This window comes from Erithacus rubecula, assembly GCF_903797595.1.
Source record: "Erithacus rubecula genome assembly, chromosome: 6".
NCBI classification, from domain to species: Eukaryota; Metazoa; Chordata; class Aves; order Passeriformes; family Muscicapidae; genus Erithacus; species Erithacus rubecula.
This window is the reverse complement of record NC_136688.1, coordinates 1,619,527-1,634,408: the sequence shown is the minus strand read 5'-3', so window position 1 is coordinate 1,634,408 and position 14,882 is coordinate 1,619,527. Positions and strand designations below refer to the sequence as shown.

At 48.0% G+C, this 14,882-nt stretch overlaps 1 protein-coding gene across 6 annotated transcripts in view; it reads left to right on the top strand.

Moving 5' to 3' along the window:
- SLC25A22 (solute carrier family 25 member 22) overlaps nt 1–3,390 on the top strand; it is a 50,673-nt gene extending 47,283 nt beyond the window's left edge. For all 6 annotated transcript variants that reach the window (XM_079307753.1, XM_079307757.1, XM_079307756.1 and 3 more), the window contains 2 exons: nt 686–761; nt 1,592–3,390. In XM_079307753.1, the coding sequence (XP_079163879.1) occupies nt 686–761; nt 1,592–1,745 (230 nt within the window). In that variant the 3' untranslated portion in view covers nt 1,746–3,390. The remainder of the gene's footprint in view (nt 1–685; nt 762–1,591) is intronic.
- Nucleotides 3,391–14,882: the final 11,492 nt, after the last annotated feature.

The following is a 14,882-nucleotide window of genomic DNA, read 5'->3' as shown; positions in this document are numbered from 1 at the left end:
GTGAGCACACATAGAAAGGGATAGCTCTGATGGGGTGAGTTCAGCTGAGCTACAGCTTTAGCCACAGTTTACAGAGGTTTGCAGTACTTACTAGGTATGTCAGGAAGAGGGTGTCATTCATTTCAGTTATTCTTGGCAGGAAAGGACACATTTCCATGTGGAGTCATAATATGCAGACCACTTACAACTATATGATCTGGGACAGACAGGAGGATTCTCAAATCTGTGGCTTGCTGTTTTACAGCATCTGCTGTAAACGCCACGTTGGTTTCTCTCCTGTGAAAAACACCAGAAAGTAACTGTTGCCTCCCCAGCACTGCACATGCTCCAAGGTGTGAAGAAATGTAGGAGCAGAATTGTGTATTTTAGATACCTCTTCCTGAAGGACAAGAGCATTTGAAAATAAGTTCCCACTTTGCAGAGAGATACCTGAATTTGGAAGGTCTTAAGTCAGTTTTTGAATCCTTGATGACAGTGAGGGAGGGAAGTGTTGGGCTTTGGGTGGCTTTGTGTTTCTTTTATCAATTTGTAAAGGAAAGAGTTTGTTTTCCCTGGTAAATATATGAAAATGGTCTGTGTTCTTGGTGATTTTGTTTTGACCATTTCAAAGGCATTACTCTCAGGGTGGCTCTTGCCTGCTGTGCCCCCAGTGCCCACCAGTGTCTCCCCTCTCTTTCCCTCCCAGTGATCAAAACGCGGCTGCAGTCCTTGCAGAGAGGAGTGAATGAGGACACCTACTCGGGGATCCTGGACTGCACCAAGTAAGAATTCTCATGACAGAGGCACCATATTAGATGTTTGGTAGCTGCTGCTGCCTGCTGCCAGGCAGGCATTGCAGCTTCTATACCCAACTAGCAGCTATGCTTCATGTTCCCCCTGTCCCTGTGCTTTTATCAATGAATCTGTCTAGCTGGAGATGGGTATATAGATATAAGAGCAGAGGTATATATATAATTTTATAAAAGAGAACTTATTCCCATGTTGAACAAGAAAAATGTAGCATTTGTATTTAAATACTTCTGTCCAAACCCCAGTAGTCATACCACTGAGATTTTATTTCTGCAAAGGGAGGCAATGCTGTGGTAGTCTCTCCCAAGGCCCCTGCTGTTGGAAAATCCTACAGTATTGAGTCTGAGAGCCCTCCTGGGACTGCTCTGCACAATGTCTGCAGGAGCACTGGCAGGGTGAGCTGTCCCCAGCTGCATTATCCTCTGATCCTTTGCTAAACTATGGTCTGGCTGCTTGACAACATGAAGGGACTTTGTCTTCTTTTGTATTTCTGTGGTTGCCAGAATCTGGTCCATCTGGCTCTGTCCTGTGCTGAGGGTGGAGCTTTTGAGCAGAGGGACCTCTTGATGCATACGTGGGGCTCTCTTAGCTGTACTTGCAGACAGAGGCAGCCACTCCTGCTTCTGGCCAGATGTAGGGATGGGACAAGTTTCTCCATGGCCACTTGCAGAGCACTTGGGCAGTGATGGGTGATTTGCTGTGGAGGCTGTGCCAGGCAACAGAGCTTGGAGGGAGGCAGAAAGGCAGGGCATGGCCAGGTGGAGGGGTGGGATGGACACTTAACTGTGCCATTTCTCCCCAGGAAGATCTGGCAGAGGGAAGGGCCCACGGCCTTCTTCAAAGGGGCCTACTGCCGAGCCCTGGTCATCGCTCCTCTCTTCGGCATCGCACAAGTCGTCTACTTCGTGGGCATCGCGGAGTTCCTGCTGGACCTGCTCCCCAAGCACCGGGCCTAGCCCGGGCTGCCAGTGTGTGCCCTCCGCCCTCGGGATCATCCCCTGCCCGCCATCCCTGTCGGTCGTGTCCGAGCTGCAGCACAAAGGGTTCGCGCGGGCAGGGAGAGCCCCTCTGCCTCTGCCGCCGTCTGGAACCCGCCCCCTCTCGCTCCTTCCACGGACAGTACTTAATTATTCCTCTCTCTCTGTCTCTTTTAATTTCCAGGATTTTGGGTTTTAATTGTCATTCTTAAGAACACTGGTAAGCACAGACTGGGCTTGCAGACCCAGAAGTCTCCTCTCAGTCTTGGGGAGGAGGAGAGATGGGAAAGAAATAACTTTCAACCCTCATCCACCTCAGTTTCCCTTTCCACCTGGAGCTGCCAGCCACCTGAGGAGGAGCTGGAGGGGCAGCTGGGTCCCCTAGCACCTCCTTGGCTTCTGACCTCGGGTCAAGAGTGAATGCTGCACAAAGGGGGCTAATCTCATTGCTGCTGGAGGCAGGGGTGGGATGCTGGATCTGGCAAGTTCTTTGGCCTGGAAACCTTCAGTCCTCCCTTCTCCCTTTTTAAAAACTAGCTGGACTTAAATGAATTCTGATTGTTCCTATTGATTTTGTAATTATTTTTGTTTTAAAGCAAAGGGATATCCCTCCTAACTAGGTGTCACAGGCACATCGGGTGAGGTGCAGAAATAAGGTGTCTGCTCTGTAGGGAACATGTCTGTGGGATCACATGAATGTCCAAAGGTGCTTCCCTGCTTGGCTACTGGCACGGAAGCGAGAGGAACTTGGGATCAAATTATTCTTGATTTTTGTTTTTTTTTGTTGTTGTAGTTTTATTTGGGTTTTGGGGCGTTTATTTTTTGGTTTTGCTTTTTGTTTTTTGTTTTGTTGTTTTGTTTTGTGTGAGTTTTCTTTTGTTCTGTTTTGGTTCTTTTGTTTTGTTGGTTTTTTGTGGGTTTTTTTTTTTTTTTTTTTTTTTTTGGGTTTTGGTTTATTTTTTTTTATTTTATTCAGGGTTGTGGGGAGGGAAAACCAAACAACAAGAAGCCACTTACATTCCTTCAGCTGGCCCACCCCTAGAGTGATAAAGCTGTGGCTGCAGGTGTAGATCAGCTGATCTGATTTTTTCCCAGTCTGACACCAGGTGTGTGTAAGGAGGCACTTGCTCCAGTTCTGGCACTGCCCAACCTGGTGGAGCTGCAGCAGAAATGCTGCAGCTGTGGGCTCACCCTGCCAGGTGAGAGCACAAGGTCCTGTTGTGTTCAGATGTTTACCTTGGGTGACTGGAGCCAGTGGGTGTGGAAGAGGCAGAGGGCCACATTGTCAGAGCAGGGAGCTGTTTGTGTGTCCATCACTCAGGGGCTGAGTCCTGTGCATGCAAGAACATCCTGCTTGCTCCTGGGGTGGGGATCAGTGGTGGGTGGCAGGGGGCAAATCCACACCTACAACCTGCTCTGCCAAAGGGACACTGCCCCAGCTAATGTCACTTGTCAGAGGAATTCCTCATTCAGTACTCTCTTGGGCTGTGTAATTAATTCTAGTTTAAATGATCTTAAGTGTGAGACCTACCCAACCCAGTGTGATCTTCTCCGTTATTTATTCCATTTGGTGCGACCCACCCAACTTTGGTGTTGAAATTAAACTGGTTGAATTCACTTTTCATTCCTTCTTTTTGCTTTATTCTCCAGGCACCTGCTTGGTGTTTGTGTTTTGAATGTGTATTTAAATTAATTTTAAAAATATCCTTGTTTTTAATGTTTAAAAGAAAACCGCCTCTGTTTAACCATTCTTGGGTTAGGTTTTTGTGAAACTTGTATGTTGAGGGCCTTCTTCCTTGGTGCATCCTTTTTCTCTTTGAAAAAGTTGTTTTGTGGCTGATTTGTTACTTGTCACTTCTCATATGTGAATATTTTTTTTTTTTCTTAATGACTTCTCCGTGTATCTGGGAATGAATCTGTGCAAAGGCAATGATAGATGTCTGTGCTGTGTGTAGTGCTGTGATGCTGCTCCTTGCTCTTGGATTTCCCATGGGTGGATTAAAAGAGAAAGGTTTATTTTATTTTTTTTCTTTTAAGGTGCCCCATTCCTTGCTGCTTTTTGATTTACAGGGATGGTCCCTGAAAGAGACCTTGCTGATAAAACTTGTGGGGTTTCAACTTGCCCTTCCTTCCTCAAAGTGGCCAACTTGTGGCTGCAGGGGTGTGTGTGAGATGCAGGTTTGTATGGTGGGGTTAAGTTTGAAGGAAAACTTGGTGCAATGAAGGGCTGAGGTTCAGGGAAAGTTCTCCTCATCCTTCAGGATGTTTTTAAAAACTTCTTTGTAAAACTGACTCCTAAAAACTCCTCCTGAAATCTCCAGCTCTTCTTCCACTGTGCAGGAGCTGGTGACCTAAATGAGGCTGATTTCTAGCTTTCTGGACATGTCCCTGAGCCAGCAGGACCTGGGGAGGTGGTGGGGTAACAGCTGTGGCTCTGCAGGACAGGTACCTCCCTCTCCAGGCAGGCAAGAGGAAAATAAAAAAAGTTTAAATTGGGGGAATTCCCATCAGTTTAATTAATCACCTATTAACTGAAATCATTCTACATTGATAGAAGCATTGAGGAATGAAAGTAAATAAACACACCTCTGCTCCCCTCCCTGCAGGTGCTGCTTGTTCCTGGGGCAGGAGCCAGCAGCCAGCACCACTCGTTGTTCTTCCACCTGTTCCTCTGACAGAGGGCCTTCACCCACCCTGGGCCCTGGCAACTAAGAGGGGAATTCCTGGGACACAAAAGGAAGCCATCCTAGAAAGCTAAATATCCTGGATAACAAAGGGGGAATTTTCTGTAAGACAATGCAGGAATTTCCATGTGAGGACTAGGGGCAAGTCCTTGAAAGCAAAGGGGGAAATATTCAGGGAATTTCCAGAAAGCATTGGGGGAATTTCTTACAAGGCTATAAGGGGAAGGATAGCCTAGAAATAAAAGGAGGGAAATTCCGTGAAAGCAAGGAGGAAATTGCCTCAAATACCTGGGAAATTCCTGAAAAGCAGAAGTGACATTGTTTAAGAAAGTAACAGTGAAATTTCCCAGAATGCAAAGAGGGAATTGCCTGGAGAGAATGAATGGTATTTCTTGGGGAATAATTTCTTGCTTTCCAGGATCAGGAAATTCCACAAACACCAGAAGTTTATGCCCGAAAAGGAGGCAGAGGAATCCTTCAGCTTTATTCAGATGGAGGGACAGACTCCACCAGGACACACACCTGTGGGGTTTCCTCTCTCCAGGTTTCAGAGGGTGCAGCCTCCTTTTATCCTGAACTCCCAGCCACATGTTGCCTCTTCCTTTCCCCATTGCTGAGGCACTGGGAAGGCACAGCCTTCCCCAACCTCCTCCCACAGATTCCCCCCTTGACCCTGCTGTGTTACCCACAGCTCAGACCCTCAGGCTGTGCAATCCCTTGTCTGTGTCAGGAGCTGGGCTCTGCACCAAACCTGCTGCCCAAAGGCAGCAGAGACACTGGGACCCATTTCAAACACACTAACACCCACACCTTCACCCAGCAAATCGTTTGGAAAGACATCAGCTTTCTTCTCAATCTCTCCTCTTCCTCTTTCTCAATTTGTCTTTACAAACCCTAGTTCTTATTAACCTTTTACCAGCCTGAAATATTTGAAGCATCCCTTCCTGACTTTTCCACAGTGATTCCTGTGGCAGGTAACTACAGAGAATAAAGAGCCAAGGGCAGTTCAGATGAGTCCATTCAGCACCACAGGGCTGTGGCTGTGGCTGCTGCCAGCCCAGGTCTCCCATCCTTTCCTTCCAGCCCAGAACTCCAAAAATCCTGGGGTTCAGACACCTTGACCCAGAGTGAGGGGTGCACCTGTGTCCATCTGTCCTGCTGGATGGGATGGACAGCAAAGTCCAAAGGCAGCATCTCTGTGCTCACTGGGCTTCCTGTTTAACCCAAATAACCTCAGGTAACTCCAAGTGACCTCAAGAAACCCTTACAGGTACTAGTGACTTCAAGTAACCCCCAAATGGCCTCAAGTAACCCCTGTGGGGACTCAATGACCTCAAGTAACCCCTCTCAGGCATTTAATGACCTCAAGTAACCCCAAATGACCTCAAGTAACCCCCAAATGGCCTCACATAACCCCAAACAGGCACTCAATGACCTCTAATAACTCCCCAAAATCCCCAATTGACCCCAAATTATCCCAAGTAACCCCTCTTAGCGTCTCAATGACCTCAAGTAACCCCAAAATGACCTCAAGTAACCCCTACAGGCACTCAATGACCTCAAATAACCCCCAAGTGATCCCAGGTCACCCCTGCAGGGTCTCAATGTCCTCATGTAACCCCTCTCAAGGACTGAACTGATGCCTGGCAAGGCTGACCTGGAACAGAGACCAGACAGAGCAACAGGGATAAAATAGGAATTTATTGAAAGGAATCATCTTGGGCAGTGCAGGAGTCTGGCTGGGGCTGCACCCAAATAAAATCCAGGCTGGATCCCAGTCAGGAGTTTTTACACCTTTTTAAGTTTTGGCTCATCTACACACTGGGGTCAATTGTCCAAGCACAGCCCCAGGCCATGGAGCCTCAGCCCCTTTCCCTCGCTGTTGTTTATGGGTTTTGGGCACCAGTTGTCCTTGATTCCCTAACTGGGAAGGGATTGCTTTGTCCAACCACCTTATGAAGTGTTCACCCTGAGAACCTACTAACACCCAACACAAAGCTCCACAGTTACACACCAAGCAGCAGAGAATCTGAAAAATATAAAAGCAAAAACCCCAGGCACCATTTCCCCCCTTCAGAGGCTTGACAAGGCCTTTACCTTGTCAAGTCTCTATTCTAAATATCTACTAATAATAGTTATTTAATAATAGATAAGTATCTAACAATAGTAAGTAACTAACAAGAGATAAATATCTAGTAGTAAATAAATATCTAACAATGGATAAGTATCTAATAACAGTACATATCTAACAGCAAATATCTAGTAATAGACAAGTATCTAGCAGTAATTAACTAACAATAACAATAATAACAATAAACAGTAATGAGCAGTAATAAATATCCAACAGCAGTAGTGTCCTGTACAGTTGGGTGTTATGCAAAGAAAAATAATGATTATCCTGAACAGTCCTTTAGGCACAGAAGAGGAATTCTTTAAAGCATGTTTTCTTCTGCATAGTCTCTGTTTTCACAGTTGTTCCAGGAGCAGGTAGTTTCTTAACTCTGGAGTAGTGAATGCAGGGTCCTTTGCCAGCAGCTGTGAGGGTGGGCAGCAGAACCTGGAATGGTCCTTTCCCCATGGCCTGCAGAGGATCTCTGTCTCATCACTTAATCTCCACTCAGCCTCCAGGCTGGAGGGGATGTGCAGGGCTGTCCAGTCCTGTAGGTCTGGACATAAGTCTGGATCTTCTTCCTCCTCAAGCTTCACCATTTTCAATCCTTCAGATTTGTCTGAGCCCACATGATCTGGAAGTTTGGGTCTTTGCTCACCTTGCTGCAAGATTCACTCTCAGGCCTCTCACGAGGCTCTGCCACGTTCTCTCCACACTGTGTGGAGCTCAGGGAATGCCTCACTCTCCCTCACCTCCTGAGGCACTTCCAGGCAGCCCTTGGCCTCTTTGTTCCCATGCAGTGCTTTTTGTCCCATTCCCATCCACCTCCCCTTCACACATCTCCTCTGCTTCCATCTCCTCAGCACAGGTTTCCCATTCTTGACTTTTGGCACGAGATCCCCTTTAAGGAGCTCTGCTGCCTCTGGGGTTGGAAGAGCCTGGTCAGTGGCAGTCAGGTCCTTCCCAGCTTTCCAAACTTGTAAAGCTCTGGCTGCTGCTTCCTCCCAAACACATCCATGGAGATCTTCACCGTGTCCTTCTGCCATGAGCACAGCACTGACTGCTTCCCACACTCCATCCACTGAAAAGGAGCAGAGTTGGTAGATCCAGCACAGTTAAAGGCATGGTTAAAGCAGCATGAGAGCTGTAAGGAGAGGTTGTCATGGACTTTCCAGCCTCCTGTGTCACCTCATCAAATGGAATTCAGTATTTCTTCAGAACTGACGGAGAGATGAGAGTCATCTTGTGATGGAGAAGTGCTTCACAGATTTGGCCACCTCCTGGAAAAAGAAACCTTTTCAAGTCTTTCCAGCTGCTTCCCATGCTCTGGAGGGATGGAATACCATGACTTGGGTTCACCAAAATGCAAGTAATCCAAATGACCTCAAGTAACCCCTACCAGGGACTCAGTGACTCCAAGTATCCTGAAATTACTTCAAATAACCCCTCTCAGGAGCTCCATGACTTCAAGTACTGCAAGTTACAAGTTTATGTAACCCCTGTGACCTCAAGAACCCCTGAGGTTCTGCACCCTGAGCTCTCAGGGGGAGCAGCCTGCAGCACCCACGACAGCACATCATAACCAGGGGCAGGGGCAGGGATGTGAAGCAGACTCTCCCCCAGCTTCCTTCCTTCCCTGTCCCTCCATTCATCTTCTGCAGGAGCTGGGTCCTCAGCAGCAGGATCTGAGCAAGCCAGAGAACTCACCTGGGAATGGCAGCCCTTCAATTGTGCCACACACAGTCAGTAGAGAGTCTTAAACTGGGTTTTAAAAACCCAAAAGCAATGAATATTGTTACATAGAGCAAAAGTATAAAACAGCTCAGTGGACACAAGCCATATTACTGTTCATGTCTCATTATTCCTGTCCTCTCCCAACCCTGTACAATGTGGTTGAAGGGAATGAGCAAAGGGAGCTGTGGAGATCACAGACAGTGGTAATTCACATACACCCAGATTCACCAATTGTGGTTGGATAAAATGCACCTGCTCATCTTTCCTACCTATCAAAAGAACATTTGAACAACTGTTCTCCCTTTGGCATAAAATTCAAATCAGACAGGAAAGTTCCCATGTCCACTAGGAAACACTTCTCAGTTCAGCAAGAGCTCTGGTGTGGTGAGCCCCTGGTACAGCAGCAGATCCTGGCACCCCTAACAATCCATTTCTAATGTTCTTTGTTACAAATGGCACATTGATTCCTTCCCAATCACTGTCCTGGTGGCTGCCCCTTCCCTTTGGTTCCTGGGGCTCCCTGCACTTTTTCCCATTGGGGGTTTAAATACCATTATCACTGCCTGTACCTTTACCTTTTCTTCATCCCTTCTTTCATATCTTTTATATACCTGAGATGTCTTCTAAACAATTCCTGGAAGGGCCCACTCAGCCTCCTCTCCAGTCCCTGCTTCTGCTGCCTGTGGGCTCTTACCCCCCCCCCCTACAGTTGCCAAATCCTTTGCAAAATCACTTTCCTCCCAGTGACTCAAACAAAATTCCTTCTTGTATCATTCCAGGCTTTGGTGACACCCTGTCTCTTACACATTTACGAAAATCAGTCCCTGTACCTTTCACTGCACACCAAAAGCTGTGTCCATATCCTTAACTCCCTCTGGGAGAATGTGCAAGCCATCTCAAGTTCTCCCAAATGAGCCTCTGGAGGTATTTTGGGATCGTCGAGACCTTTTTTGACTTTCCTTTGTTGCCCACCCTGAGCATCCTGCCATGTTTTATCTCACCGGTGAGATTTGCCAAGACCCTCCTCAGCTTTCCCTCCCTGTCCCTTCTGGGCATCCATGTGCAGTGGTGCTTCCCTGTGGAGCCTTCAGGGACGGCCCTGGTCCCCCCTCCTGTCCCTGGACAGTCTCGGGTGCCCCATCAATCTCCTGTGTTGGCCGCTCCCCAAATCCGGGGCAGGCGCCTCCAGCCCCTCCTGCCCGACCCAGGCGCTGGAAGGAGCCTGAACAAGTCACCAATTGTCGGGAAAATTCCACAAACACCAGAAGTTTATGCCCGAAAAGGAGGCAGAGGAATCCTTCAGCTTTATTCAGATGGAGGGACAGACTCCACCAGGACACACACCTGTGGGGTTTCCTCTCTCCAGGTTTCAGAGGGTGCAGCCTCCTTTTATCCTGAACTCCCAGCCACATGTTGCCTCTTCCTTTCCCCATTGCTGAGGCACTGGGAAGGCACAGCCTTCCCCAACCTCCTCCCACAGATTCCCCCCTTGACCCTGCTGTGTTACCCACAGCTCAGACCCTCAGGCTGTGCAATCCCTTGTCTGTGTCAGGAGCTGGGCTCTGCACCAAACCTGCTGCCCAAAGGCAGCAGAGACACTGGGACCCATTTCAAACACATTAACACCCACACCTTCACCCAGCAAATTGTTTGGAAAGACATCAGCTTTCTTCTCAATCTCTCCTTTTCCTCTTTCTCAATTTGTCTTTACAAACCCTAGTTCTTATTAACCTTTTACCAGCCTGAAATATTTGAAGCATCCCTTCCTGACTTTTCCACAGTGATTCCTGTGGCAGGTAACTACAGAGAATAAAGAGCCAAGGGCAGTTCAGATGAGTCCATTCAGCACCACAGGGCTGTGGCTGTGGCTGCTGCCAGCCCAGGTCTCCCATCCTTTCCTTCCAGCCCAGAACTCCAAAAATCCTGGGGGTTCAGACACCTTGACCCAGAGTGAGGGGTGCACCTGTGTCCATCTGTCCTGCTGGATGGGATGGACAGCAAAGTCCAAAGGCAGCATCTCTGTGCTCACTGGGCTTCCTGTTTAACCCAAATAACCTCAGGTAACTCCAAGTGACCTCAAGAAACCCTTACAGGTACTAGTGACTTCAAGTAACCCCCAAATGGCCTCAAGTAACCCCTGTGGGGACTCAATGACCTCAAGTAACCCCTCTCAGGCATTTAATGACCTCAAGTAACCCCAAATGACCTCAAGTAACCCCCAAATGGCCTCACATAACCCCAAACAGGCACTCAATGACCTCTAATAACTCCCCAAAATCCCCAATTGACCCCAAATTATCCCAAGTAACCCCTCTTAGCGTCTCATTGACCTCAAGTAACCCCAAAATGACCTCAAGTAACCCCTACAGGCACTCAATGACCTCAAATAACCCCCAAGTGATCCCAGGTCACCCCTGCAGGGTCTCAATGTCCTCATGTAACCCCTCTCAAGGACTGAACTGATGCCTGGCAAGGCTGACCTGGAACAGAGACCAGACAGAGCAACAGGGATAAAATAGGAATTTATTGAAAGGAATCATCTTGGGCAGTGCAGGAGTCTGGCTGGGGCTGCACCCAAATAAAATCCAGGCTGGATCCCAGTCAGGAGTTTTTACACCTTTTTAAGTTTTGGCTCATCCACACACTGGGGTCAATTGTCCAAGCACAGCCCCAGGCCATGGAGCCTCAGCCCCTTTCCCTCGCTATTGTTTATGGGTTTTGGGCACCAGTTGTCCTTGATTCTCTAACTGGGAAGGGATTGCTTTGTCCAACCACCCTGTGAAGTGTTCACCCTGTGAACCTACTAACACCCAACACAAAGTTCCACAGTTGCACACCAAGCAGCAGAGAATCTGAAAAATATAAAAGCAAAAACCCCAGGCACCATTTCCCCCCTTCAGAGGCTTGACAAGGCCTTTACCTTGTCAAGTCTCTATTCTAAATATCTACTAATAATAGTTATTTAATAATAGATAGGTATCTAACAATAGTAAGTAACTAACAAGAGATAAATATCTAGTAGTAAATAAATATCTAACAATGGATAAGTATCTAATAACAGTACATATCTAACAGCAAATATCTAGTAATAGACAAGTATCTAGCAGTAATTAACTAACAATAATAATAACAATAAACAGTAATGAGCAGTAATAAATATCCAACAGCAGTAGTGTCCTGTACAGTTGGGTGTTATGCAAAGAAAAATAATGATTATCCTGAACAGTCCTTTAGGCACAGAAGAGGAATTCTTTAAAGCATGTTTTCTTCTGCATAGTCTCTGTTTTCACAGTTGTTCCAGGAGCAGGTAGTTTCTTAACTCTGGAATAGTGAATGCAGGGTCCTTTGCCAGCAGCTGTGAGGGTGGGCAGCAGAACCTGGAATGGTCCTTTCCCCATGGCCTGCAGAGGATCTCTGTCTCATCACTTAATCTCCACTCAGCCTCCAGGCTGGAGGGGATGTGCAGGGCTGTCCAGTCCTGTAGGTCTGGACATAAGTCTGGATCTTCTTCCTCCTCAAGCTTCACCATTTTCAATCCTTCAGATTTGTCTGAGCCCACATGATCTGGAAGTTTGGGTCTTTGCTCACCTTGCTGCAAGATTCACTCTCAGGCCTCTCACGAGGCTCTGCCACGTTCTCTCCACACTGTGTGGAGCTCAGGGAATGCCTCACTCTCCCTCACCTCCTGAGGCACTTCCAGGCAGCCCTTGGCCTCTTGGTTCCCATGCAGTGCTTGGGGATGCTTTTTTGTCCCATTCCCATCCACCTCCCCTTCACACATCTCCTCTGCTTCCATCTCCTCAGCACAGGTTTCCCATTCTTGACTTTTGGCACAAGATCCCCTTTAAGGAGCTCTGCTGCCTCTGGGGTTGGAAGAGCCTGGTCAGTGGCAGTCAGGTCCTTCCCAGCTTTCCAAACTTGTAAAGCTCTGGCTGCTGCTTCCTCCCAAACACATCCATGGAGATCTTCACCATGTCCTTCTGCCATGAGCACAGCACTGACTGCTTCCCACACTCCATCCACTGAAAAGGAGCAGAGTTGGTAGATCCAGCACAGTTAAAGGCATGGTTAAAGCAGCATGAGAGCTGTAAGGAGAGGTTGTCATGGACTTTCCAGCCTCCTGTGTCACCTCATCAAATGGAATTCAGTATTTCTTCAGAACTGACGGAGAGATGAGAGTCATCTTGTGATGGAGAAGTGCTTCACAGATTTGGCCACCTCCTGGAAAAAGAAACCTTTTCAAGTCTTTCCAGCTGCTTCCCATGCTCTGGAGGGATGGAATACCATGACTTGGGTTCACCAAAATGCAAGTAATCCAAATGACCTCAAGTAACCCCTACCAGGGACTCAGTGACTCCAAGTATCCTGAAATTACTTCAAATAACCCCTCTCAGGAGCTCCATGACTTCAAGTACTGCAAGTTACAAGTTTATGTAACCCCTGTGACCTCAAGAACCCCTGAGGTTCTGCACCCTGAGCTCTCAGGGGGAGCAGCCTGCAGCACCCACGACAGCACATCATAACCAGGGGCAGGGGCAGGGATGTGAAGCAGACTCTCCCCCAGCTTCCTTCCTTCCCTGTCCCTCCATTCATCTTCTGCAGGAGCTGGGTCCTCAGCAGCAGGATCTGAGCAAGCCAGAGAACTCACCTGGGAATGGCAGCCCTTCAATTGTGCCACACACAGTCAGTAGAGAGTCTTAAACTGGGTTTTAAAAACCCAAAAGCAATGAATATTGTTACATAGAGCAAAAGTATAAAACAGCTCAGTGGACACAAGCCATATTACTGTTCATGTCTCATTATTCCTGTCCTCTCCCAACCCTGTACAATGTGGTTGAAGGGAATGAGCAAAGGCAGCTGTGGAGATCACAGACAGTGGTAATTCACATACACCCAGATTCACCAATTGTGGTTGGATAAAATGCACCTGCTCATCTTTCCTACCTATCAAAAGAACATTTGAACAACTGTTCTCCCTTTGGCATAAAATTCAAATCAGACAGGAAAGTTCCCATGTCCACTAGGAAACACTTCTCAGTTCAGCAAGAGCTCTGGTGTGGTGAGCCCCTGGTACAGCAGCAGATCCTGGCACCCCTAACAATCCATTTCTAATGTTCTTTGTTACAAATGGCACATTGATTCCTTCCCAATCACTGTCCTGGTGGCTGCCCCTTCCCTTTGGTTCCTGGGGCTCCCTGCACTTTTTCCCATTGGGGGTTTAAATACCATTATCACTGCCTGTACCTTTACCTTTTCTTCATCCCTTCTTTCATATCTTTTATATACCTGAGATGTCTTTCTAAACAATTCCTGGAAGGGCCCACTCAGCCTCCTCTCCAGTCCCTGCTTCTGCTGCCTGTGGGCTCTTACCCCCCCCCCCTACAGTTGCCAAATCCTTTGCAAAATCACTTTCCTCCCAGTGACTCAAACAAAATTCCTTCTTGTATCATTCCAGGCTTTGGTGACACCCTGTCTCTTACACATTTACGAAAATCAGTCCCTGTACCTTTCACTGCACACCAAAAGCTGTGTCCATATCCTTAACTCCCTCTGGGAGAATGTGCAAGCCATCTCAAGTTCTCTCAAAGGAGCCTCTGGAGGTATTTTGGGATCGTCGAGACCTTTTTTGACTTTCCTTTGTTGCCCACCCTGAGCATCCTGCCATGTTTTATCTCACCGGTGAGATTTGCCAAGACCCTCCTCAGCTTTCCCTCCCTGTCCCTTCTGGGCATCCATGTGCAGTGGTGCTTCCCTGTGGAGCCTTCAGGGACGGCCCTGGTCCCCCCTCCTGTCCCTGGACAGTCTCGGGTGCCCCATCAATCTCCTGTGTTGGCCGCTCCCCAAATCCGGGGCAGGCGCCTCCAGCCCCTCCTGCCCGACCCAGGCGCTGGAAGGAGCCTGAACAAGTCACCAATTGTCGGGAAAATTCCACAAACACCAGAAGTTTATGCCCGAAAAGGAGGCAGAGGAATCCTTCAGCTTTATTCAGATGGAGGGACAGACTCCACCAGGACACACACCTGTGGGGTTTCCTCTCTCCAGGTTTCAGAGGGTGCAGCCTCCTTTTATCCTGAACTCCCAGCCACATGTTGCCTCTTCCTTTCCCCATTGCTGAGGCACTGGGAAGGCACAGCCTTCCCCAACCTCCTCCCACAGATTCCCCCCTTGACCCTGCTGTGTTACCCACAGCTCAGACCCTCAGGCTGTGCAGTGCCTTGTCTGTGTCAGGAGCTGGGCTCTGCACCAAACCTGCTGCCCAAAGGCAGCAGAGACACTGGGACCCATTTCAAACACACTAACACCCACACCTTCACCCAGCAAATCGTTTGGAAAGACATCAGCTTTCTTCTCAATCTCTCCTCTTCCTCTTTCTCAATTTGTCTTTACAAACCCTAGTTCTTATTAACCTTTTACCAGCCTGAAATATTTGAAGCATCCCTTCCTGACTTTTCCACAGTGATTCCTGTGGCAGGTAACTACAGAGAATAAAGAGCCAAGGGCAGTTCAGATGAGTCCATTCAGCACCACAGGGCTGTGGCTGTGGCTGCTGCCAGCCCAGGTCTCCCATCCTTTCCTTCCAGCCCAGAA